At 38.6% G+C, this 24,958-nt stretch overlaps 1 protein-coding gene and 1 pseudogene across 15 annotated transcripts in view; one reads left to right on the forward strand and one right to left on the reverse strand.

Annotated features, from left to right (window-relative positions):
• The window catches only part of TFDP2 (transcription factor Dp-2), a 198,181-nt gene that overhangs the window by 147,353 nt on the left and 25,870 nt on the right, over positions 1 to 24,958 (forward strand). For all 15 annotated transcript variants that reach the window (XM_065942249.1, XM_065942253.1, XM_065942257.1 and 12 more), the window contains 3 exons: positions 218 to 339; positions 3,156 to 3,203; positions 19,385 to 19,547. In XM_065942249.1, the coding sequence (XP_065798321.1) occupies positions 218 to 339; positions 3,156 to 3,203; positions 19,385 to 19,547 (333 nt within the window). The remainder of the gene's footprint in view (positions 1 to 217; positions 340 to 3,155; positions 3,204 to 19,384; positions 19,548 to 24,958) is intronic.
• On the reverse strand, positions 21,109 to 23,422 carry LOC136173064 (protein FAM32A-like; annotated as a pseudogene).

Consider the following 24,958-nt stretch of genomic DNA (forward strand, 5'->3'; position numbering starts at 1 on the left):
CTGTTCACTTGCTGAAATCCACAGTGTACTTTGTATCACTGTTGATACTTGTGCTTCAGGATCTTAGAATATACAGTGGGTCAAAGGTATTGCTTATATTTTAGATGATTGATATTAAGGACATTTAGATAATAAGATTTCCTCCTTATGAAGTTATTTCCTGCCTGTAGGCTTACCTTAACAACTGAGAGTATTCCTCCTTGTTTTGACTTTGCAGATTATAAGCACACCGCAGAGACTGACCAGCTCAGGAAGTGTTCTGATTGGGAGTCCCTACACCCCTGCACCCGCGATGGTCACGCAGACACACATAGCAGAAGCTGCTGGCTGGGCCCCAGGGTAAGAGGAGTGCTGCAAGTTGCCGTTTTTAAAGACTTTGATTTTTTTAATTCTGATCTGTTTTTGCTCACTGTCTTATCTTCTGTTCTTTTTTTTATGGTTTTAAAAACTAGTATGTTTCCTTTAAGATCACCTGTGTATTTCATTTTATGTCCTAGGTATAAAATGGGTATCTAGGATATAAAATGGGCATCCAGGATATATCCTCTGGTTCTTGGTTCCCTAACTAGGGATTGAACCCTTGTCCTCTACAGTGGAAGCGTAGAGTCTTAACCACTGAACCACCAGGGAATTCCCTGGAACAACCATTTTAAACAGAAAAATAAAACAATAACTTATAACTGAAACTTCTTTCTTCAGCTCTGAAAGAAGGCTGCTTTTTATGATTTTGACTTTTAGCCACTTTGGAGATGTAAAAACTGCATTTTATATTGTTTTAACAAACATAAGAAAGGAGTTATGTATATGTGTGTGTGCACTTAGATTTTCCCCTTGAAACTAGCGTTTTTGTTTCATTTAAAACCAGAAAAAGAACTAGGGAAGAAAAGAGACCAAAATATATTAAAAGTTTCATTGAGTTTTATCTTGGACACTAGGCTATTAAATCAGTATCCCTTCTTCGTTACTCATTTGCCACTTTTAATATCAGATCTCTGCATGTTCCATCTTTACCTGTAAAATAACCTTATTCAACCTTTCTCCCCTCCTTATCATTTTATCATCTCATCCCTCCATAAAAGGAAATAGTAAAATAAGTGACTGAAAATTTTATTTTGTCCCTTTAGAAATTATTTCCAAAATGGCATACCACACTGATGGTTCTGTCATTGACTTACAGTTTTGAGTTCTGATAAGCAAACAGTAAATCTTGGTTCAATAAGAATCTCCTTGCTTCAAGGATATTAAAGAAAAGAATGAAATAACAATCCTGGCAAAGTCCTTTAAGTTACACACACACACACACACACACACACGAGACAAAAGAGTTTTGTGTGTGTGTGTGCGCTTAGTCATGTCTGACTCTTTGTGACCCTGTGGACTGTAGCCTGCCCGGCTCTCCTGTCCATGGAATTCTCTAGAATTCAAGAATACGGGAGTGGGTTGCCATTTCCTTCTCCAGGGGATATTCCCTACCCAATGCGTCTCTGCATTGGCAGGCAGATTCTTTCCTCCTAGCACCACTTGGGACATCGCTTCATGTGTATACATAATGTCTTTTCCATTATCAAGTAAGATGAAGTGACAGAATCACTTGTAATTCTATGGCCTTTCAGTTCAGTTCAGTCACTCAGTAGTGTCCGACTCTTTGCGACCCCATGGACTGCAGTACGCCGGGCTTCCTTGTTCATCACCAACTCTGAAAGCTTGCTCAAACTCATGTTCATCAAGTCAGTGATGCCATCCAACCATCTCATCCTCCGTTGTCCCCTTCTCCTCCTGCCTTCAGTCTTTACCAGCATGAGGGTCTTTTCCAATGAGTCAGTTCTTTGCATCAAGTGGTCCAAGTATTGGAGTTTCAGCTTCAGCATCAATCCTTCCAGTGAATATTCAGGACTGATTTCCTTCAGGATGAACTGGTTTGATCTCCTTGCAGTCCAAGGGACTCTCAAGAGTCTTTTCCAACACCGTAGTACAAAAGCATCAATTCTTTAGCACTCAGCTTTCTTTATAGTCCAACTTTCACATCCATACATGACTACCGGAAAAACCATAGCTTTGACTAGACGGACCTTTGTCAGCAAAGTAGTGTCTCTGCTTTTTAATATGCTGTCTAGGTTAGTCATAGCTTTTCTTCCAAGGAGCAAGCATCTTTGAATTTCATGGCTGCAATCACCATCTACAGTGACTCCCAAGAAAAGTCCATCACTGTTTCCATTGTTTCTCCATCTATTTGCCATGAAGTGATGGAACCAGATGCCATGATCTTCGTTTTTTGAATGTTGAGTTTTAAGCCAGCTTTTTCACTCTCCTCTTTCACTTTCATCAAGAGGCTCTTTATTCCATCCTTAACAATATCATGTTAAGTCCATAATAATATGTGTTAACACATAACATCATGTGTGTGTGCACACACACATAGAAACAGTATCATGTTAAGTCCATAATAATAATAATAATACCATGACCTTCATTTAGTCCTTAACAATATCCTCATATAGATCTGCAAGTTAGGCTGGAGTTTTTTGTACCCTTGAAAGATAATTTAATGAAAGGCAAGTCTGAGCCAGTAATGCTGGCCTGCTTTGGAGATGACCAGGGTTTTGCTGTTTTCAATAACTAGCTGTGCTTTATACTGTATGTAGTATGATTATCTAATATTTTTAAGAATCAGTCATCCCAGAGTGAATAAAACTTTTCTGTGCCTTTTCGTTTATTGTTGTTGTTTCATTGGTAGACACACAAGTCAGACACACAAGTCATGTCTGATTCTTTGTGACTCCATGTACTGTAGCCCACCAGGCTCCTCTGGTCCATGGCATTTTCCAGGCTAGAATACTGGAGTGAGTTGCCATTTCCTTCTCCAGGGGATCTTCGTCACCCAGGGATTGAACGTGTGTCTCCTGGGAAAGCCCTTCTCATTTATAAATCTGCAGTATTTCTTCCTAGAGATTCGTTGAGCTCATTTCAAACCTATGACTGTTGTGATTTCTTGGGTCCAGTGACAAAATTTAAGTTCTGATTTTATGTATATATCTTTTGTAATTGTTAGTTTTGTGTTTGGATATGTATATTCAAAGTGGAATTAGATAAGTTAAAGTAAATTATTCATGAAGTAAAGTTCCTTATGCATTTTCATGTTTTTTTTTTCTTTTCAGTGATAGAAAACGGGCTAGAGAATTTATAGACTCTGATTTTTCAGAAAGGTGAGTAAAAGTTTTAAGTAATTTGTTCAAGAGATTCTACTGCATAGAGAGGGGTTTAACACCCAGACTCTTAAGTAATGAGATGTTTTTCTTCATATAACTCTAAGTTTGTTAAGTTTCAACTGTTATTTCATTCCACATTGAGTATTCTGCTTCACTCATCACTGCATAAATGTGTTATGTTTATGCAGTTTCAAAAGATACTGTTCTGTGGGTAGACGGGCTCTTGGCAGCATGCTGTTCAGTGCACTCCCTCCTTTGGGGAGATGAAGTGTTCTGCTAATGTGACTATTCTTGATTAACTCAAAATACACAGATTTTAAAAACAAATTTTATTGAACACATTTAAAGATGATGGTAAATCCTCACTTGTTTTTTTTTTAACCTTCCAGTTCTGTTGAGATATAATTAACATACAGCCCTGTATAAGTTTAAGGTAATACAGCACAATAATTTGATTTGTTAATACATATATCATGAAGCAGTTATCACAGTAAGTTTAGTGAACTATCTCATATAGATATAAAATAAAAGAAGTAAGTAAAAATTTTTCTTGTGACAAGAACTCTTAGGATTTACTCTCTTAACAGCTTTCATGTATAACATGCAGGGCTTCCCAGGTGGTGCAGTTGGTAAAGAACCCACCTGCCAGTGTAGGAGACACACAAAATGAGGGTTTGATCCCTGGGTCGGGAAGATCCCCTGGAGGAGGAAGTGGCCTCCCGCTCCAATACTCTTACCTGGAAAATCCCATGGATTGAAGAACCTGGTGGGCTCCGTCCATGGGATCACTGAGAGTTGGACACAACTGAGTGCACATGCACACACACACACATGAAATACAGTAGTGTTAACTTACCATGTTGTACATTACATCTCCTTTCTTAAATAATATAAGTGTAGTATAATCTTTCCTTAGACTGTCAGGACAGTGATTCTCAGTTCTAGGTGTGCAGCAGAATCACGTTTGGTCTGTTGAATAAGCTGTAATTGCTTACTAAATCAGAAACTCCAGGATTGAAAACTTATCACTTTAGGATCATTATAACTCAGTATTTCACCCAAGTCACTATACTAAGCATCATATTAATGTCACATTAAACTAAAATAAAATATAATCTCAGAGGCTATTTATATAAAACCTTGCCAGCAACACTTTCTAGATTGATTCTGAGTTTTTTTAATTGCTTTTTTTCAACGATGTTTAGTCTCCTCCTGTTAGGTCATCTGCTTTCAACACAGTTTTCTGTCTTTTCCAGTTTCTAGTTGCTACCTCTGATTTGCTGTACACTGAGAAACTACTTGGTCAAATGCGTTAGAATCCCATCTAAAATAAAAGTGAATGGGCCCCAAGTGAAGACCTTGAGGCTGTATTTAAAAATGTTTGTTTTCTTGCATGACACTAGTTCTGCTTTAGTTCCTTGGTGGCCTTTGTTGTTCTCAGATCTTAACTCCTTTGAACAGATAAAATCATATCTGAGAAGCTGCTGCATTACATAGAACTGTATGATGAGTTGGTCTTTTCTCTCCAATGGGAATTCATTTTTCCAGCTCATACTATTTCTTCCTCATGTTTATACTGGGAAAAGGCAGCAGTACAACTTTTTAACCATGTATTTGGCAGTGTGTATGGCCCTAAAATGGAACTGTTCACTTGTTATGATTGACATCACCTGTGTATGCAAATAATACCAAAAAGCAAGATTATTTTTATTCTTCATAAGAGAGAAAACTCTAAAGATAGCATATAGAAGTGCCATATTAGATTTGTTGGTATAGCCATTGACTTGACTTTGCTTTTCTGCATTTGCTTCATTGGCCTTTTTTCCTAGTGCTTTCTGTTACTCTCTTTTTATTCTTTAATATAACTTTTCTGTATTGAATCCCATCCCCCTCCCTAACCAAACCACCAGGTTGACTACATGTGGTTTTCTTCTTGTTGTTGTTCTTACACATGTTCTTTTCCTCCAGATTAATGTGTTTTTCTATAATGCTGTAAAAAGTCTTGGGTTCCCTTTTCCCCAGTGCTAAGGTTCAAAAAGCCAGCTCTCAACCACAAACTAATCTTCTTAACTTCTTCATTGTCTCTTTAGTGATTTAATATCTCTGTAGTGATTAAATATAGTAAGTATTTTTGTTAGTGTTCCTTGGGGACATAGATTTATATACATAATACACATGCATACTCCCACATAGATGTATACTGTATAAGGTTTTTGTCCTCATCTGACCACTTGACAGTACAACTTGAAGTGTGTTTTACACAGCTCTTCCTTTGCTGAGCTCCTTTGCAAGACCAAGTCACTTTCTGAAGAAATTTTGTTGATGGATAAAGGATCCATTGAGGGATTCTCGTTAGTTTTTTCTTTGTGTTCTGATCCACTGAACTTCTTTGCAAGGAGGTTGTGGAAATTGCTTTGAAAGCCCCCTTTCTGGTCTCGCCTGGAGTTTTGATCCTGAAAGATGTTTGTTCCCTTTTGTCTTTTTCCGTTTGGACAGTCTGGTGGTGTCTTACAAATGCATCTCTTCCAAATGGGAAGTATCCTATTTGAGAGTTCCCTTGGGGGAAGAAAGGTCCTGGGTGTTTGACAGGCAGTGGCAATAGCGTCTATGTGTTTTACTTTATTCCTGTCTTAAAAGAGTAGGATTTAGCACAGTGGTCAGTGGTGTTTTTCTCTTCCTTTGTGCTCATGTACTCTTCATATATATATTTTTTATTCTGTTGGAATATAGTTAAAACTTTTATTTACAGTAAACTAATACAATTTAAACTATAATAAGCTAATAATAAAAATCAATGTAATTAATATCTGTACTGCTTTGACGATATTTATGAAGTCTATTTATTCAACAAGTGTTTTGAATATCTGCTAAGTGTTGGTAAGTTCTAGGCATGGATGAGAATAATAAGCAAGATAGATAAGTCTCTACCCTTGAAGAGCTTGTATTTGGGGAGGGGGTGCAATAAAGAAGTAAGATAACTAGATTGTGATAGGTGGTATGCAAAAAACTAAGAAGGATGATTTGTAGATAATTGGAAGCATGGTGACTACCTTAGAAAGGTCTCTCTAAGGGGTGGTGTTTGAATACAAGGAAGACAGGCTAGTTCCTTGAGGAGCTTGGGGTTCTAGGCATAGGGAATGGCAAACGCAGTGCTCCTCAGTGAGGAGCCAGGCTGTGACACTCAGGGAAGCACAGTGGCTTGGAGATCACGAGCAAGTTAGACATGAGGTGAGGATGGGGAGGTAGATACAGGCCAGCGTATGAAGGGCTTGTAGGTCATGGTAGAGAATTTGGTTTTTATTCTAAACAGGATCGTAAGCAGGGAAATAATGTGATCTGATTTATACTGACTGCTGAGAGGGATCTGGACTCTAAGGAGATAAGAGCAAAAGTGGAGAAATCAGTTAGAAGGCAGGAGGCAGTGACCTGACAATGGAGATGGGGAAAAAATGGGTAAATTTTGGAATTTGGAAACAGAATTTATTGATGGATTGAATGAAGGAAAGAGAGAAATAAAGGATGACTTGATTTTTTGCAGTAAGAACTGGGTGAATACTGGTGCCATTAGCATTTAGGAATAGGTTTAGGAATAGGAATAGTTAGGAATAATAATAGGAATAGTTAGGAATAGGTTTGGGGAGGAATTGACTTTTGTTCTGGACACATGAAGTTTGAGAGGTTTTTCAGTTGTCTATGTGATGTATCAGTAGTATCCTCAGCTTGGATGAGGCCAGCCCAGGCCTGGATGACATAATGCAAGGGGGAGAAAGTGAAGATCTGTAAATAATAAACATTTCTTTCCCATTTCCCCTCTCCCTCACACAGTGGGTATAAATACACAGGAAAATGGGATTTGGGTTGGATTTTTTTCCCCTAAATTATGTTACTAAATTACTTTGCTGATTTAAATATTCTGGTTAACTTACTTTAATGAGAAAAGAAGTTTTGATTGTGTATTGTATATAATCTCTTGTTTAAATGGGATACACTTATTAGTGTACACCTGGAATATACTGTTATATTACAGATTTTAGTTTTACATTACCTTTGTAAATAAATATAAATTATTGTGGCAAAATATAAAAAGACAGTGATTGTTGATTCTAGTTAAGTGTCTGGAAAGATAAATACTCTTGGAAACAGTTCTTTTAAATACTTCAAATTAAATGTGAATATGAAATTATGAAGACCTCAAATAAAATAAAATATAACTTGCTTTTCAGACTACTAGATTGGTAATTTTATTTTCTTAAATATTAAAAACATTTTAAATTTGGTAATTTGGTTTTATTTGACAAGGAATGCTTCCTACTGGTTCTTTTTTTTTTTTTAAGAGACTAATAGAGATGACAGTGTTTACAGCCTGTGACCAGATTTTCATGTTATTTGGAAAGAGGATTTGGGTGGTTCAAAGAGCTCAGGTTTGAGAAAATATGTAAACTCTACTTTTTGAGATTTCGAGGGAATTCCCTGGTGGCCCAGCAGTTGGGGCCGTGTGCTCTCACTGTCAAGGGCCCAGGTATGATCTTTGGTTGGAAACTAAAATCTTAAAAGCTGTACAGCACAGCCAAAAGTAAATAAATAAAACTGGCCCACTTAAAAAAAAGTTTTAGATAGGGAGCTTCCAGTTTGAGATGATGGATTGAATAACCATTTTTAATCTCCATTTCGTAAGATCCTATTGAAATTTCTTGTGTATTTAAAAAAAAAAAAAAGGAAATCTCTTAAATTGCCGTAAAACATGATAGAGATGTAGGTTTCTCCAAGGATTAGGAGATGAAGGCTGGTGTGATTATAAAGATGACAAGTGAAAGTGGACAAACCCATGTCCCAAAATACGCATAGGAGAAGTCAGACAGGGAAACGGAAGCTTTTTTCACTTGCGCTGACGTGGTGAGGTCCCAGGCCCAGAGTTGAGAGGTCTAAAAAGTGAGAATAAATTGGTGGGAGAAGGACTGCGGGCAGTGAATTGACACCTATCCAAGGAGCACCTGGGCCAGTGGGACCTTCTCAACCCTCCAGATAGCCTGTATCTACCACCCGTCTCCACACTTAGAAATTACATGTTGTGGCGTAAATTATACTTCCTTCTTTTTTATATACAATAGAACATTGTGTGGATATATCACATTTTTCCTGTATTTGTTCATTAATGATGGACATTTGAGTTGTTTCTCCATTTTGACTTAACCTTGTGGCTCAGACGGTAAAAGCATCTGCCTACAATGCAGGAGACCCAGGTTTGATTCTTGGGTCGGGAAGATCCCCTGAAGAAGGAAATGGCACCCCACTCCATTACTCTTACCTGGAAAATCCCATGGACAGAGGAGCCTGGTAGGCTACAGTCCATGGGGTCACAAAGAGTTGGACACAACTGAGTGACTTCACTTTCACTTTCTATTTTGGCTGTTATAAATGCTGCTGTGAACACTTGTGAACAAATCAGTTCTCATTTCTCTTGAATATATACCTAGGAATAAAATTACCTATATCAATTCTTTCTTTAGCTTTTTGAGTAACTGTCAGTATTTTCTAGAGTGGCTATACCTTTGTACATTCCCACCAACAAAAGTTATAATGTCTCCAGCTCCTTACCAACACGTCCTATCCATCTCTTTTTATTTTAGCCATCCTTGTGAATGTGAAGTGTATCTCATTTTGGTTTTAATTCGCAGTTTCTAGTGGTTGATGTTGTTAAGCGTTTTTTCAAGTGTTTATTGACTGTTTGTATATCTTTTTATTTTCCTAGTACAAATATTTTATGAATAATTTTTGGCAGTTTCTAACCACTGGAGTATATTGCACAGTAAACCTCCTCATATTTTCCAGGAAGAAAAAAAAAAAAACCTACTAAATTTGAATAGTAATGGCATCACCCACTGAATTAGGACAGGTAAAATTTGCTTCAAGTATTTCTTTGCAGGAAGGGACACCATACTTTCACTCAGTTAAGAGAAATATTTTTAGAGTCTGGAGATCTTTTGTGGGTTTTTGTTTTTTAAAATCATGCCGTGAATTCATAGGGAGTGGATTCTGGCAGCTCTGGCTCCCTCCCATCGGTTTTCATAAAGTGCCTTTCTGGGTGGGGCAGGCTGGTGCCTCAGTTGATCCCAAGTACCTTTTTCTTTGACTTTTTTCTTTTTCTCATCATCTTCCTTCGCATGTTTCTGGAAGCTCTCTCGACTTTCAGAGAGAGAGCTCCATTAATTTGCTCCATGTGTACAGTCACTCTTTGGGCAGGCATCTCGCCCTTAACTTCTTAGTTTGTTTACAACAATGCCAGCGGCATGCTGGATGACACTGTAGACTCCTCCCAGTGTTGCCATGGTAGCATTTGTGGGGAGTTGCTTTGTGAAGTGCCCATTCCTTTGATGTCTACAGTGTCGTGTTTCTTGTAGATTCTCATGTTTGTGGCCAAAGGAACAACGCTGTGTTTTCCAAAAAGCCTAGAGAACATAGAGCAGGTGCCTTTCGTCTTTCCTTTTATGTTGGTCATTTTGGCAAATTGCTAGAAGATGGCATTCCAGCTTAAAGGAAGGCTAAATATCTCTTTGAAGAACTCTATTGAGATCTTTTGGTTTGTTGGTGGTGGTGCTGGTTTTGTTATTGAGTCATAAGAATTCTTTACGGGTTATAGATAACAAGACTGTTGTCAGATACATGGTTTGCAAAAAAGTTCTCCTGATCTCTGGATTGATTTTTCACCTACAGGAAGCACACAACTTTAAAAATTTGACTGTGTTTATCTTGTTTATATTTTCTTGTGGTCCTTATGTTTTTGGTATATCTTACTTTAAGAATTGCCAAATCCCAAGATCACAAAGACTTATGCCAATATTTTATTTTAACAGTTTTATGGGTTTTGCTCTTACATTTAGATCTTTGACCCATTTTGAGTTAATTTTTGTAGCATGTGACATTTTAAAGTTTATTTGTTTAATATAACCCAAAAGCATATAGAAGATCTGTGAAAATGTAGACATTTATTTTTATAACATTTTTTCAACCATTTAAAATTTTAAAATAAGCCTGGTTTTAAGTTTATTATTTTAAATTATTAGCTAAATTTTAAAAGTACACTCTGTATTATTTTGTTCTTAACCCTTATTTTGTGATGGGGAATCAAGTATTCCTGAACTATTTTTGTCAAGAAAAGGCACATCTTCTCTGAATGTGGTAGCAGTGATAGTAAGCCAAATGTGACAATGAAAGTAATTTAAAGAATGAAGAACAAGAAAGTTTGTTTTGCTCAGAAGCATGATCCCTTGTATATTGAGTTTGGCTTTTTGGAAATAATTAATTAACAAAGTGCTGAAACCTCAGCATCTTATTTTATGGATACATAAAAGCCATCAAACATAAAAGACAACAAATATAAATTCAAAACTAAAATAACAAAAAATCACTAAGAAAATAAATTAATAAATTCACAACATACAAACAAACAAAAAAACACTGAGAAAATACATTATTGTGCGTCTATTACCACTATCCATCTCCAGAACTTTTCCACCATTCCCCACTAGAAACCCATACCTATTAAGCAACATCTCTTCACTCTCTCCTCTTGCAGTCTCTGATAACCATAGTTTTACTTTCTGTCTCTATAAATTTGACAATTCTAGGTAGCTTATATAAAAGAAATCATAGGATATTTATCCTTTGTGTCTGACTTATTTCACTTACCATGTCCTCAGAGTTTATTCATATTGTAACATCTATCAGAATTTCATTTTTCTAAAAGCTGAATAGTATTCTATTCTGTGCATATACCACATTTTCTGTTTATTCATTCATCTGTTGATGGACATTTAGGTTTTCACCATTTGACTATTGTGAGTGTTGCTGGTATGAGTGTGGGTGTACAAACATCTGTCTGAGTCTCCTACTTGAAATTTCTTTGGATATACACCCTGAAGTGGAATTGCTGGATCGTATGGTAATTATATGCTTCGTTTTTGTGGAACCACCGTAGTACTTTCTGTAGTGACTGCAGCACTTTACATTCCCACCAGTGGTGCATGAAGGGTCCAGTTTTTCCATGTCCTCCCAATGCTTATTGGCTGGGTTTTTTTTTGTTTGTTTGTTTGTTTGTTTTGTTTAATTAAAGTCATCCTAATGTGTGTGAATGATATCTCATTGTGGTTTTGTTCTGCATTTCCCTAATGATTAGTGATATTGAACATCTTTTCATGTACTTATTGGCCATTTGTATATATTCTGAAGAAATGTCTACTCAAGTCTTTTGTCCATTTTGAGTTGAGATGTTTGTTGTTGTTGTTGTTGTTGTTAAGTTCTTCATCTAGCCTTTAACTTGTAAAGTTCTTTTACTGGAGGCATTGTACACTTAACTTTGAAAAAAGTGGTTTACAGATTTGGTTGTGGGACCAAGTCCCCTATCTGTGTACTGCAGGTATTAGCTATTCTAAATTCTGTTGAATTTGATGTAAATGTTGATTGATTTTGGCGTAATGATCCACCAGCCTTCCAAAGATGAGGCTTCATTTCTTGGTTCAGCCACTGTTGAGTTGTATCCTTCAGTTTTGTATTGCTTATGAACTTCATTTAGTGTGATAATCTGTAGGCCCATCCATGTTGCTGGAGATGTCATCATTTCATTTTTTTTTTATGTCTAGTTATATTCTGTGAGAGATTATGAGAGCCTGGACTAGGGTCATGGAAAGAGAGAGAAGACTTGAATTCAAGAGCTCTTTAAGACAAGACTTAGATTACATTTGATAGAGTGTGATTAGATAGAAAGGAGGATTAGGATGAATCTGTTGTTTCTGTTTCAGGCAGTTGGATGAATGCTATCACTCATGTAGATGAGAACTGCAGTAGGATCAGAAGTGACGTATTGGCATGTTGAGTTCCCTGTTGTATTTTTAATATGGTATTGTGATGTATAAGGGAGAAGGCAATGGCACCCCACTCCAGTACTCTTTTACCTGGAAATTCCCATGGACAGAGGGGCCTGGTGGGCTGCAGTCCATGGGGTCGCTAAGAGTCGGACACGACTGAGCGACTTCACTTTCACTTTTCACTTTCGTGCATTGGAGAAGGAAATGGCATCCCACTCCAGTGTTCTTGCCTGGAGAATCCCAGGGACAGGGGAGCCCGGTGGGCTGCTATCTATGGGGTTGCACAGAGTCGGGCATGACTGAAGTGACTTAGCAGCAGCAGCAGCAGCAGTGATGTATAAGGACCCCTACCAAGGAGCACATTGATATTTCCAGTTCAAATTTTATTAAACTTCTTCTCTATTATATCTCAATTTTCTTTTTTCCATATCAAGAATCCTGATTTTTAAGGACATTGAGGATGAAAAGGACGATAGAATTAGTGTATATGGTAATTACTCATTGACTTTATCCCATGTTACATGCTTAATAGTCCCAAATAATAATAATAATAATGTAACCTAATCTAATGTGCTTCAGTTGTATCCCACTCTTTGCAACGATATGGACAGTAGCCCGCCAGGCTCCTCTGTCCATGGGATTCTCCAGGCAAGAGTACTAGAGTGGGTTGCCATGTCCTCCTCCAAGGTATCTTCCTGATTCTCAGGGTATCTTCCTGACCAGAGTTTGAACCCTCATCTCTTAAGTTTTCTGCATTGGCAGACAGGTTCTTTACCAGTACCAGGGCTTCCCATATGGCTCAGCCGATAAAGAGTCCACCTCCGCCTGCAGTGCACGAGACCTGGGTTCGATCCCTGGATTGGGAAGATCCCTTGGAGAAGGAAAAGGATACCACTCCAGTATTCTGGCCTGGAGAATTACATGGACTGTATAGTCCATGGGGTCACAAAGAGTCGGACATGACTGAGTGACTTTCACTCACTCACCTGTGAAGCACTGAAAACATTAAAAAATTTTCTGTGTATGTTCTGTCCATTCTTTTCTCATTTTTCTAATAATCATAGATAATAGTCCTACAGTCTTGAACCATATACCTATTTATACACTATACTATATGCCTTTTAGCTCTCACTTAATCTTAACTTCTACAGTTAACTATACGTAAATTTCTCACAAGACCTTTATGTCGGTGTTTCTCTAATCATTTTGACTGTCTGAGTCAGTTTTGCTAAATATAAAAATTTTTGGCTCATACTTTCTTTCAGTTTCTTAAATGTCTTAATTTTCTTCTAGTGTAACAGCTTGCTCTTGGAAAATCTGATACTCCTTTTTTTTTTTCCCCTAAATGTCTAAATAATTTTTTTTCGTTGAAATCCAGCAACTTTACTAGAATCTTTTGGGCTTTGTCATTCTGGGTTGATATAGTCTCTTTTCTTCTTTTATTTCATAAATATTTTCTTGACTTAACAGCACTTAGTATTTATTCTGTTCCCTTGCCTTGATTTCCTTCTTCAGAAACTCTTATTGTCCATATATTCTTTGCCTACCTTCAATGTTTTTCACTTGCTGTTGAATATCAGTAGTGGGAGTCACATGGGCTAGATTGTTGCAACCTCCTCAGTCTTTATTTCAGCCTCTTGCACTCAGCTGGTATTGAAGAGGGCAAAACTTCTCATTTCAACTGCTGCTCTCAAATTGTCCTGTTCTTTCTAACAAATTCTTGTTAGTTCCATTAAATGCCGCTCCACTGAGTATTTATTTTTCTACCAACACAGACACTACTGTGTAAGCCTTTGGCCCCAGTTTGTAATCTGGGGTTGGTTGAAGATACCTCGTCAGCTAGTTTTGTTGTAAATGTTGTCAAGGGTTCAGGTTTTGCTGTTTACTTGCTCTGGTTTTTTTTTTTTTTCCTTTTAAAAATAATTTTTATTGAAGTATAGTGGCTTTACAGTGTTGTGTTAGTTCCTACTGTACAGCAAGTGAATCAGCTATGTGTATACATTTATCTCCTCTTTTTGGGGTTTCCTTCCCATTTAGCATTTTTTTTTCATTTATTTTTATTAGTTGGAGGCTAATTACAATATTATAGTGGTTTTTGCCATACATTGACATGAATCAGCCATGGATTTACATGTATTCCCCATCCTGACCACCCCCCCCCACATCCCTCCGCATCCCATCCCTCTGGGTCATCCCAGTGCACCAGCCCTGAGCACTTGTCTCCTGCATCCAACCTGGACTGGCGATCTGTTTCACACTTGATAATATACATGTTTCAATGCTATTCTCTCAGATCATCCCACCCTTGCCTTCTCCCACAGAGTCCAAGAGTCTGTTCTATACATGGGTCTCTTTTTCTGTCTTGCATATAGGGTTATCGTTACCATCTTTCTAAATTCCATATATATGCGTTGGTATACTGTATTGGTGTTTATCTTTCTGGCTTACTTCATGCTGTATGATGGGCTCCAGTTTCATCCATCTCATTAGAACTGATTCAAATGTATTCTCTTTAATGGCTGAGTAATATTCCATAGTGTATATGTACCACAGCTTCCTTATCCATTCGTCTACTGATGGGCATCTAGGTTGCTTCCATGTCCTGGCTATTATAAACAGTGCTGCGATGAACATTGGGGTACATGTGTCTCTTTCAGATCTGGTTTCCTCGGTGTGTATGCCCAGGAGCGGGATTGCTGGGTCATATGGCAGTTCTATTTCCAGTTTTTTAAGGAATCTCCACACTGTTCTCCATAGTGGCTGTACTAGTTTGCATTCCCACCAGCAGTGTAAGAGGGTTCCTTTTCTCCACACCCTCTCCAGCGTTTATTGCTTGTAGACTTTTGGATAGCTGCTTGCTCTGTTTTTGTATGGGGATTTGGAGAGTGTGAGAACTATGCTGCTGTTGCTGTCTTTCCACACTCTCCTATATGGGTATATGTGTGTGTGTGTTTACAGTCTATATGAATCAGAATTTAAATAAATTTTAAGTCTTTCATAATCTGTAGATTTTCCCTCTGTATTTTCCTCACTTTTTCCCTTCCAAATTATTAGTTGAAGAAACCACATTAATCCTAAAGAAAGATTCTAAAGATTTTGCTTACTGCATCTCTCTTTTTTTAAATTAATTGATTGATTTTTGGCTGCTGCTGGGCTTCAGTAGTTGCAGCTCACAGGCTCAGTAGTTGAGGCACACAGGGCCAGCCACTCTGAGGCAAGTGGGATCTTCCCTTACCAGAGATGGAACCCACGTCCCCTGCATTGGCAGGCAGACTCTCAACCCCTGGACCACCAGGGACGTCCCATAGCATCTCTTTAGTATAGTTTAACATGTTCTTCTGTCTACAGTGTTTCCTTTAAACTGGTAGGTGGATCTTGTGTCTTGATCATATTCAGGTTCCATGATAGGTTGTACACTTGAAAAACAAACAACTGAATGGGACAGGTCAAGGAAAGCAAATAATACAGGATCAGAAGCACTGAAGTGAGAATCTCCAATTGCAAAGTTGACATTGAAAACCAGGCAAACTCATAGAAACAGAAAGTAAAACAGTGGTTGCCAAGGGCTTGAGGACAGGGGGATGGGGAGTGACTGTTCATGGGGACAGAATTTCTTTTTAAGGTGGAAAAATTAGGTTATGGTGATGGTTGCATAACTCCTGAACAAAACCACTGAATTTTATACTTGAAAAGGTGAAGTTTATGGTGTGTGAATTATATTTCAATAAAGCTGTTGCCTTGAAAAAGGAAGTTAGATTTGAAAAGGAAGAGAGGGTTGCCTAATCTCTGGGACTGAGAAGAACTGGGGGCAGGTGCTGATAGGTTTATAAGTGGCCTCTCACGCTGGCTGTAGACTTATGTATTATTCTCCTGTCTGCTGAATATACCCATTTGGATATTCTATAGGCATGTCAAACTCAACCTCATTGCTGCCCGATAGAATGTAATACAAGCCACATGTGAGTTTTAATTTTCCAACAGTCAGTTTATAAAAAGTAAACTGGAATATGTGAGACTGATGTTACATCTTTTATTTAATCTAGTATATCTGAAGTAATATATTTCAATTTGTAATTAATATAAAAATTATACCTTCATTTCTCATGTAGGTCTTTGAAATTAACAACATACTTGATTCAGACTTGTCCCATTTCAGGTGTTTGATAGCCACAAGTAGAATATGCCCAGAGTATTAGACAATGCAAGTGAAAAGGTTTAAAATGAAATTCATGAATTTGTTCCAAATTCCTTGATCTCAGTAAATGATCCCTCCTTTTAAGGATTATTGTCCTGTTTCCCTCTTCCTTACCATCCACAGCAGTCAGACTTCGTTCTACTGATTTTTATCTTTAACATTTTTGCAAATCCATCTCTTCTTATCCAGTCCTACCTGTTGCTCAAATTCCAGGACTCGGCATTGCTTGCTAGGACTGTTACAGTAACCTGTCAGTGGGTCTTCCTGTTCCTGCTTCTGCCCTCCATAAATTACTCTGCAGCCAAAATCTCCACCTCACTGAAAATTTTACCATGCCACTCCACCCCTCAATACCACTGAGTGGGATGACAGTATTTCAGTAGTCTGTGACCCACAGTGAATACAGAGAGAGAACTCTTTGGGAATGCAGGGAAAGAAAGTAGATATCTTCCCTTACTCTTTTGAAAAGTACGTTTAGCTTCTATTTCTTAATGGACATAACACAGTAGAACATGTAAATAACTTATAAATGAATGCCATTATACTGATGGAATATGATGAGGTCTAGGTTCCTCTGTACAGCAGACTCCCCATTTCCCCTTTCCCCCCAGCCTCTGCTTTTGGAAGCTTGACTGTTTCAGATATTTCATATAAGTGAAATCATGCAACATTTGTCCTTCAGTGACTGGTTTATTTCACTTATCATGATGTCCTCTAGGTTCATCCACGTTGTTGCATATGGCAGAATTTTTTTTTTTAAGGCTGAATAGTATTTTGTTGTATATATATATATAAATATGTGTATATGTCTATGTGAATATATATGTATACACATACTACATTTTCTTTATCCATTTATCCATCTATGGATATTTGAGTTTTCCTTGTCTTGGTTCAGTTCAGTTCAGTCGCTCAATTGTGTCTGACTCTTTGCGACCCCATGAACCGCGGCACACCAGGCCTCCCTGTCTATCACCAACTCCTGGAGTTTACCCATGTAAACTCCATGTCCATTGAGTTGGTGATGCCATCTAACCATCTCATCCTCTGTCATCCCCTTGTCCTCCTGCCTTCAATCTTTCCCAACATCAGGGTCTTTTCAAATGAGTCAGCTCTTTGCATCAGGTGGCCAGAATATTGGAGTTTCAGCTTCAACATCAGTCCTTCCAGTGAACACCCAGGACTGACATCCTTTAGACTGGTTGGATGAATAGAGCTGCAGTGAACATGACAGGTGTGGGGACAATGTCATTGTGGCTTTGATTTGTGTTTCTCTTAGGAGTAGTGATGTTGAGCACCATTTCATATAACTCCTGGTCGTTTATATGTTTTCTTTGAAGAAATGTCTATTCATGTCCTTTGCCCATTTTTTGTGTTACATGTTTTACTGTTGAGTTGTGGGAGTTTCTTAGATATTTCAGATATTAACCACGTATCACATAAAGGGTTTGCAAATATTTTCTCCCTTTCTATAGATTGCCTTTTCTTTCTGTGGATTGTTTTCATTGATTCTTACTTCAGGAATCTTCCTCCTTTAGGTTAGACTAGATACTCCTCTTACCATTTCCCATAAAACATTGTGAATAACTGACTTGGCACTTACCTTATTATAGTGGAATTATCTGTCATTATATATTAGTTTTGTCTCTCTTCCAGCCTTAGATCTCACTGAGGGAAAGGATTTTGCATCAATTACTGTTTTTGTACGTCCAGCCCCTAAGACACACAGTTCCTAGCATATAATTGGTACTTGGATATTAGTAGAACTAAACTGACCTCTGAAATTTTAATGATTGAATTGTCAAAGGTTACTGCTACTGCTAAGTCACTTCAGTCGTGTTCGACTCTGTGTGACCCCATCCCTGGGATTCTCCAGGCAAGAACACTAGAGTGGGTTGCCATTTCCTTCTCCAATGCGTAAAAGTGCAAAGTGAAAGTGAAGTCGCTCAGTCATGTCTGACTCTTCGCGACCCCATGGACTGCAGCCTACCAGGCTCCCCCGTCCATGGGATTTTCCAGGCAAGAGTACTGGAGTGGGGTGCCATTGCCTTCTCCTATCAAAGGTTAGGCCTAGGCATTAACCTAACTTAAGATAACTGAAGATGTAGGTCCATTACTAACACCAATGACTTCTTTTTAAAAAAAAAATAATGTATTTATTTTAATTGGAGGCTAATTACTTTACAGTATTGTAGTGGTTTTTGCCATACATTGACATGAATCAATCATGGGTGAACATGTGTTCCCTATCCTGAACCCCCCTCCCACCTCCCTCCCCACCCAACACCAATGACTTCTGATTGAAAATTGAGTAGATAATAGAACTCTAGCATAGCGGTAGTTTTAATTTTCAGTTCAGTTCAGTGCAGTTGCTCAGTCGTGTCCAACTCTGTGACCCCATGAATCGCAGCACGCCAGGCCTCCCTGTCCATCACCGACTCCCGGAGTTTACTCAAACTCATGTCCATCGAGTTGGTGATGCCATCCAGCCATCTCATCCTCTGTCATCCCCTTCTCCTCCTGCCCCCAATCCCTCCCAGCATCAGAGTCTTTTCCAATGAGTGAACTCTTCACATGAGGTGGCCAAAGTATTGGAGTTTCAGCTTTAGCATCAGTCCTACCAATGAACACCCAGGACTGATCTCCTTTAGGATGGACTGGTTGGATCTCCTTGCAGCCCAAGGGACTCTCAAGAGTCTTCTCCAACACCACAGTTCAAAAGCATCAGTTTTTCAGTGCTCAGCTTTCTTCACAGGGGAAAAAAAAAAGCTATAGCATACGTAGAATACAAAAAGATAAGTATTAGGAATATAAACTCTACATGGACAGAGTTTTTGTCTGCTGTTTTCGCAAGTCTTTTCCCAATGTGTAGGACAGCGTCTGACACTTAATAGTAAGTCAGTAAATATTCATGAGGGAGCATAAAAAGGCACTCTTGCTGCACACTTTATCAGGCTTTTAAGGTAAAAATTAAGTTTAAAACATTTCCTTATCTCTAATTCAATGTAAAATTGAGCACTGGGAACAAATAATCAAATTCCTGTCTTCTCACATTAGTTTATAGTTTTATAAAGGAAGTCTCTGGTAAGTATAATGGAGTATAATTTTATTTTCTCTTTTAGCAAACGAAGCAAAAAAGGAGATAAAAATGGAAAAGGCTTGAGACACTTTTCAATGAAAGTGTGTGAGAAAGTTCAGCGGAAAGGTACAACGTCATATAATGAAGTAGCTGATGAGCTGGTGTCCGAGTTCACCAATTCAAATAACCATTTGGCAGCTGATTCGGTAGGTAGATCATGCCCTTGATGTTGACTGTGAAAGTGATGCAGCAGTGGTACCTCTCTGAATTGTCTGTCAAATTGAGGACTCAGACAAGCCAGGGAATCCTCAAATTTTCCTTTACCTGAGGGTTTCATATTATCTATTGGGGAATTCTGTTGTTTTGATTTTTTTGTTGTTTTGTTTTGAAAAGGATTCTTACTTATTTAAACATAAAGGTGGACAAGTATTTTTTAAATATCTTTGGTGGTTATTGAAGAAACATACTTTTTAAAAAGTATACTTTTTATTTTTGAATGACTTTAGATACATCTGAATCTTCCAGTGTTTTAAGTCAGTAAGAAAATTTTATCTTATTTTTAATTGAAAAAATACTACATAAACATGTTTATAGAAATTCAGTTGTACCAAAGGCTGTATGATAAAAAAAATTTTCTCTTCTACCACAGACTCTAATCTGACTCCACAAGGAACTGTTCACTATTACCAGATTCTTGAGTATCATTCCAGAAATTCTTTATACACCTATATAATAAAATTTGTTATTTTAAACATAAATATGGCTGTGCTTTGCATGCTTCATTCTTAATTTTATTTTCTTAGTAATATATCTAGAGCCTCATTTTTAGCACATAAAAATCATTCTCATTTTTTTTTAAATGGAGATAAATTTACATTCAGGGAGGGGAATGTACATGTCTTAAGTATACAATTAAACTTAAATTATTTTTTTATTTATTGTGGCTAGTTTACATACAATAAGATGTATTCAAGTGTAAAATTCAGTGAGTTTTGACATTTGTACGCACGTGTGAAGCCACCACCATGCTCAGGACACAAAATGTTTCCGTTGTTCCCAAAGCCTCTTCCTGCCTTTTGTAATCCATCCCTCCCTCGCCCTCTAGCCCCAGGCAGCTGCTGATATACTTTTTATAAGCTAGTTTGCATTTTACTTAAATGTAGTCATACTTTATGTATTCCAGAACAATATTAAATAATAGTAGTAACTCTAGTCATATTGAATCTTCACTTCTTAACGTTAGTGGAAATATTTGTAGTTTTGCAGCATTAATTGTGATAAAGGTTTTAAGATGGTAGTAACCATAACTTGATTTTTTTCTTAATGAACATTTCTTTTTGCTTAATTTAAAAAAATCAGAAATGGAGTTGAACTTAATTCTGTCAGGAAGATAGCTTCCTGACGTTTTAGGATTTTTACAGTGGTATTCATGAATGAAACTGGTGGGGTTATTTGCTTTTGTTTTTATAATCTTTGCAATTTTTTAAATAACATTTTTTCCTTTATTCTGCGTTTCAGTAGCTCAGATGGTAAAGAATCTGCCTGCAATGCAGGAGATGCAGATTCGATCCCTGGAGAAGGGACTGGCAACCTACTCCAGTATTCTTGCCTGGAAAATTACATAAACAGAGGAGCCTGGTGGGCTACCGTCCATGGGGTCACAAAGAATTGGACATAACTGAGCAGCTGATGCTTTCACATTCTATGATATCCCAAACACAACACTTGGTTTCTTCTTCTGACTCTGTTATTCTTTCAGTGTCTGTGTCACGTAGGTATTTCTCGCAGTGGCACAGTTTGAGCCTTATCCAGTGGGTACACATAGGCCCTCATAGATCCTGGCTCTCCAGCATTGGGACTTGGTGCTCCCTTCTGACCGCACCCTTGTCTTTCTGTGCTGGGACTCTGCCTCTTTGGTCCTGTTGCCCTAGATGTATCCTTAGGCCAGGAATGTCAAACATGTTATGTGTCAGCCCTGAGTAAATTCAGGAGCTACTTGGACCTTAGGGTCAAGGATAAGGAGGCAGACTGTGCCTGCGTTCTATTACAGAGAATGCTGTGCTTGATTAGTGACATCTGCCATGGCAACACCCACTAGACACATGTCTGGAATGAAGACATTGGGAGAAGAGGCTGCAAACTGACCAGGCTCAGAAAGGGACAAGCTGTATGTTCCGTCCTTCCCTTAGGTGGTTGTGCTGGTTCCCAGGCTGCATTGTCTCATTGGCCAGTTGACTGGGAAGGCAGGCTGAAGGCCATGAAGCTTCAGCTGGCTTCCCCAGGGCCTGGAGGGAAGAGCACAGGCCCCAAGCTATCAGGAGCCTGGCAGGGAAGCCCATGCAGGGCCCCCAGGGATCTATGTGCTGCAGGCCATCCTGGCATTGACTCCTTATCCTCCGGAGTCAGGTTCATCCAGGCAGAGCCAGCTGGCTGGCTTCAAAGAGTTAGGTGCAACTCGGAGGTGAAAACACGTTTCCATTGCATATACACTGAAATAACCTTAATCTCTGGATAAACTCTCAAAAATCCCCAGTCCAGACTAAAATGGCTTATTGCCTGTGTGCTACTGAAAAATCAAAATAGAGTATTAGTCTGACTTTAATCAAATTCCACAATGAAGGCACACTGCTTTGGAAAGCGCTGCCCCAGGAGAAGATACAGGGTGTGTGTAAAAGAATGTTTAGGGCACCAAACATGACCCAGTTACCCTCCACACCCTTCCATGCCCCAGGCAGGGGCGCTGCTTCCCCCAGCGGACTCTGGGCCTGTCACGGTGCTCAGTGAGCGTGTCCAGGTGCCTCTTGAGCCCTCTGCTTTTGGCTTGTGAGTTTTGGTTGCTTTCTTCAGGATCCTCTCCGTTTGCCATTTCTACTGCATCTCCTCGAAGGCCAACTGGGCCAAGGTACCCTTGTCCCAGGCCACACTGCTTCTTGTGCTTTTTATTTTTTGGCCACACCCTGTGGCATGTGGGAGCTTACCTTCCTGAAAAGGGTTTGAACCTGCACCCTTTGCATTAAAGTTCGGAGTCTTAATCACTGGCCACCAGGGAAGTCCCTCCTCCTTGCTCTTCATGCTCATCCGCATCGCTTCCTCAAGTTTCGCCTTGTCTTTGTCCTGTTCCTCCTCCTTGGTCACACCGAGCTCTGCGGTGCCTTTTAGACTCAAGAGCCCACTTTGGACCTGCTTGCCCGCCTCCGTGGCACCTGTTTGCAATCTGTACCATCTTTGCAGTTTTGATAAGTAGTGTCGTGCTGGCTTTATAAAATGAATTTAGAGGACTTCGCTTTCTCTTTCGCTTTACTCCATCACAGATTTAATGGCATGGGATGTCTAGTTTTGTTCCCTGCAATCTGATGGAAATCACCTGAGATACTCTGTGGTGATTTGGTGGGGGGTTTAGATAACTTTCTCCATTTCTTATTTGGTAATCCATCTGTTTAAAATTGCTATCTCCCTTTGAGTCAGTTTGGTGTTTTTTTTGTTTTCTTAGAACATTCTCCATTTCATCCATGTTTTCCAAATTATTTGCAATTATATTTCCCCAAAAAAACCATCTCTTGGATTTGTTTGTATAGACTTCCGGTTCTGAAGTTAATTTCTGTTTTTATCTGTATTTAATATTCTGTTCTCTTTCCTGAAGTTACTTTTATTATTTCTTTACGCTATATGCTTTATTTACTTTTATTTTCTTTGTTTCGTATTGAAAGTCTTTATGGCTGTTATTTTGCTCTTGTACACTACCCATACCCCCATTGATTCTGGTATGTTACTCTTTATTCTGTAACTTTGGCTTAAGAATTGCATTGAAAAGTTTCTTACAGTTCCAGGTGATAGGAATTTTTGCTTATTGTCATGAATTTTTACTTTTATTACCTGTGATCAGAAATTTTGAGTCAAACTGTTTCTTTTAGGGGGGGATTGCTTTGAGATTTTTCTTGTGAGCCGTTATATGGTGATTTCTGTTTAATTTCCCTGGGCACTTGAAAGTATATGGCTTTCTGAATTTGAGTGAGTGAGAGTTCTCTGATGGTCTAACAGATGCTGTGTGACCTGGCCTCTACTACCTCTCATCGCCTACCATGCACCCTCTGTTACTACACGCAGTTACTACACTACATGTGTTCTTTGCTGGGGATTTCCATGTAGTTTCTCTTCTCCATCTAATTTTCACTCAGATGTCACTAAAGTGAAGCATTTCTTCTTAGCACTTTTCAATATCTAACACACATTTTTAATAACCACGCCCCCATCCCCCACTCCTGAATATAAGCAAGGATTTTTCTTTCTGTTGATTCACTACTTTGTTTTTCTCATGATTTGGAAGCTCTGTGGTCTGTAGTTCTTTAGAGTTATTTTTATTATAACTTCAGTATTTTATAATTTCAGTACTTTCAGTATTTCATTTCTTGAGTTATCACTTATGGACTATAATTGATTATGAAGGAAAAAATAAATCCATATGCCTGTTGTATTCCCATCTCCCATCTTTCCCCTCTACCACAGGATTCAGTTGAATATATTAGTGACCGTTGTTAAAAGAAAATTATAGTTGTTTTTATGACTTTGAATATATTGTGCTAAAATTATTGCATAGTTCATCTGTTTTGAATAGTTTATCTGCTTTGAATTCATATTCCTTCCAGTATCAAAGGAGAGGAAATCGGGTACTTCCCTGGTGGTCCAGTGGCTAAGACTCCTCGCTTCCAATGCAGGGGGGCCCTGGTTCAATCCCTGGTCAGGGAACTAGATCTCACATGCTCCAACTAAGAGTTCGCATGCTGCGACTAAAGATCCCACAAGCCGCAATGAATAGTTCCCTCGTTTTGCAACCAAGACCCAGCGCAATCAAAAAGTACTTTCAAAAAACAAAAGCACAAACTATTTCTAAAGAAGAGGAAATCAGCAGACTTGCTGTTGCCTCCTCCTTACATCTGTTGTTATTTTGTCATTGTTTCTACAGTATTGGGATTTCTAATATTTACATTCAGTTCTATAACTTAAAATCTCCCTTTTATTTAAGTTTACTTCTATATTTAAGTAGATTCATTGTTGTCCACCATCTTTTATTATCATGGCATTTGATTGGTTGGATTCAGTTCTTACGAACTGCCTGTCCCCCAAAAGATAAGGGGCTTTCCCACAGTGTAAGTTTCTGTTACTATTAAGTCTTGCTACCGAAAAAAAATCAGCTGAACTACACAGTGTGCCTAGTGATTTATATGATTACATTTTGGTGCAGGTTCACCATTTTCATTTTTTGCAGATCAGCACTAGTGTGTGGACCACATTTTGAGAAGCACTGCTAACTAGAACTTAAAGGATGCATCCTTGACTTTTCAGTCTGACATCCTCAGAGAAACTACAGGATCTTAGCCCACTTTAACTCCATTACCCCTTTCTCCTATATATACTATTCAGTTCAGTTCAGTTCAGTTGCTTAGTCATGTCCAACTCTTGGCGACCCCATGAACTGCAGCACGCCAGGCCTCCCTGTCCATCACCAACTCCCAGAGTCCCCCCAAACCCATGTCCATTGAGTCGGTGATACCATCCAACCATCTCATCCTCTGTCGGCCCCTTCTCCTGCCCTCAATCTTTCCCAGCATCAGGGTCTTTT

This window comes from Muntiacus reevesi, chromosome 8, assembly GCF_963930625.1.
Source record: "Muntiacus reevesi chromosome 8, mMunRee1.1, whole genome shotgun sequence".
Classification (NCBI taxonomy): domain Eukaryota; kingdom Metazoa; phylum Chordata; class Mammalia; order Artiodactyla; family Cervidae; genus Muntiacus; species Muntiacus reevesi.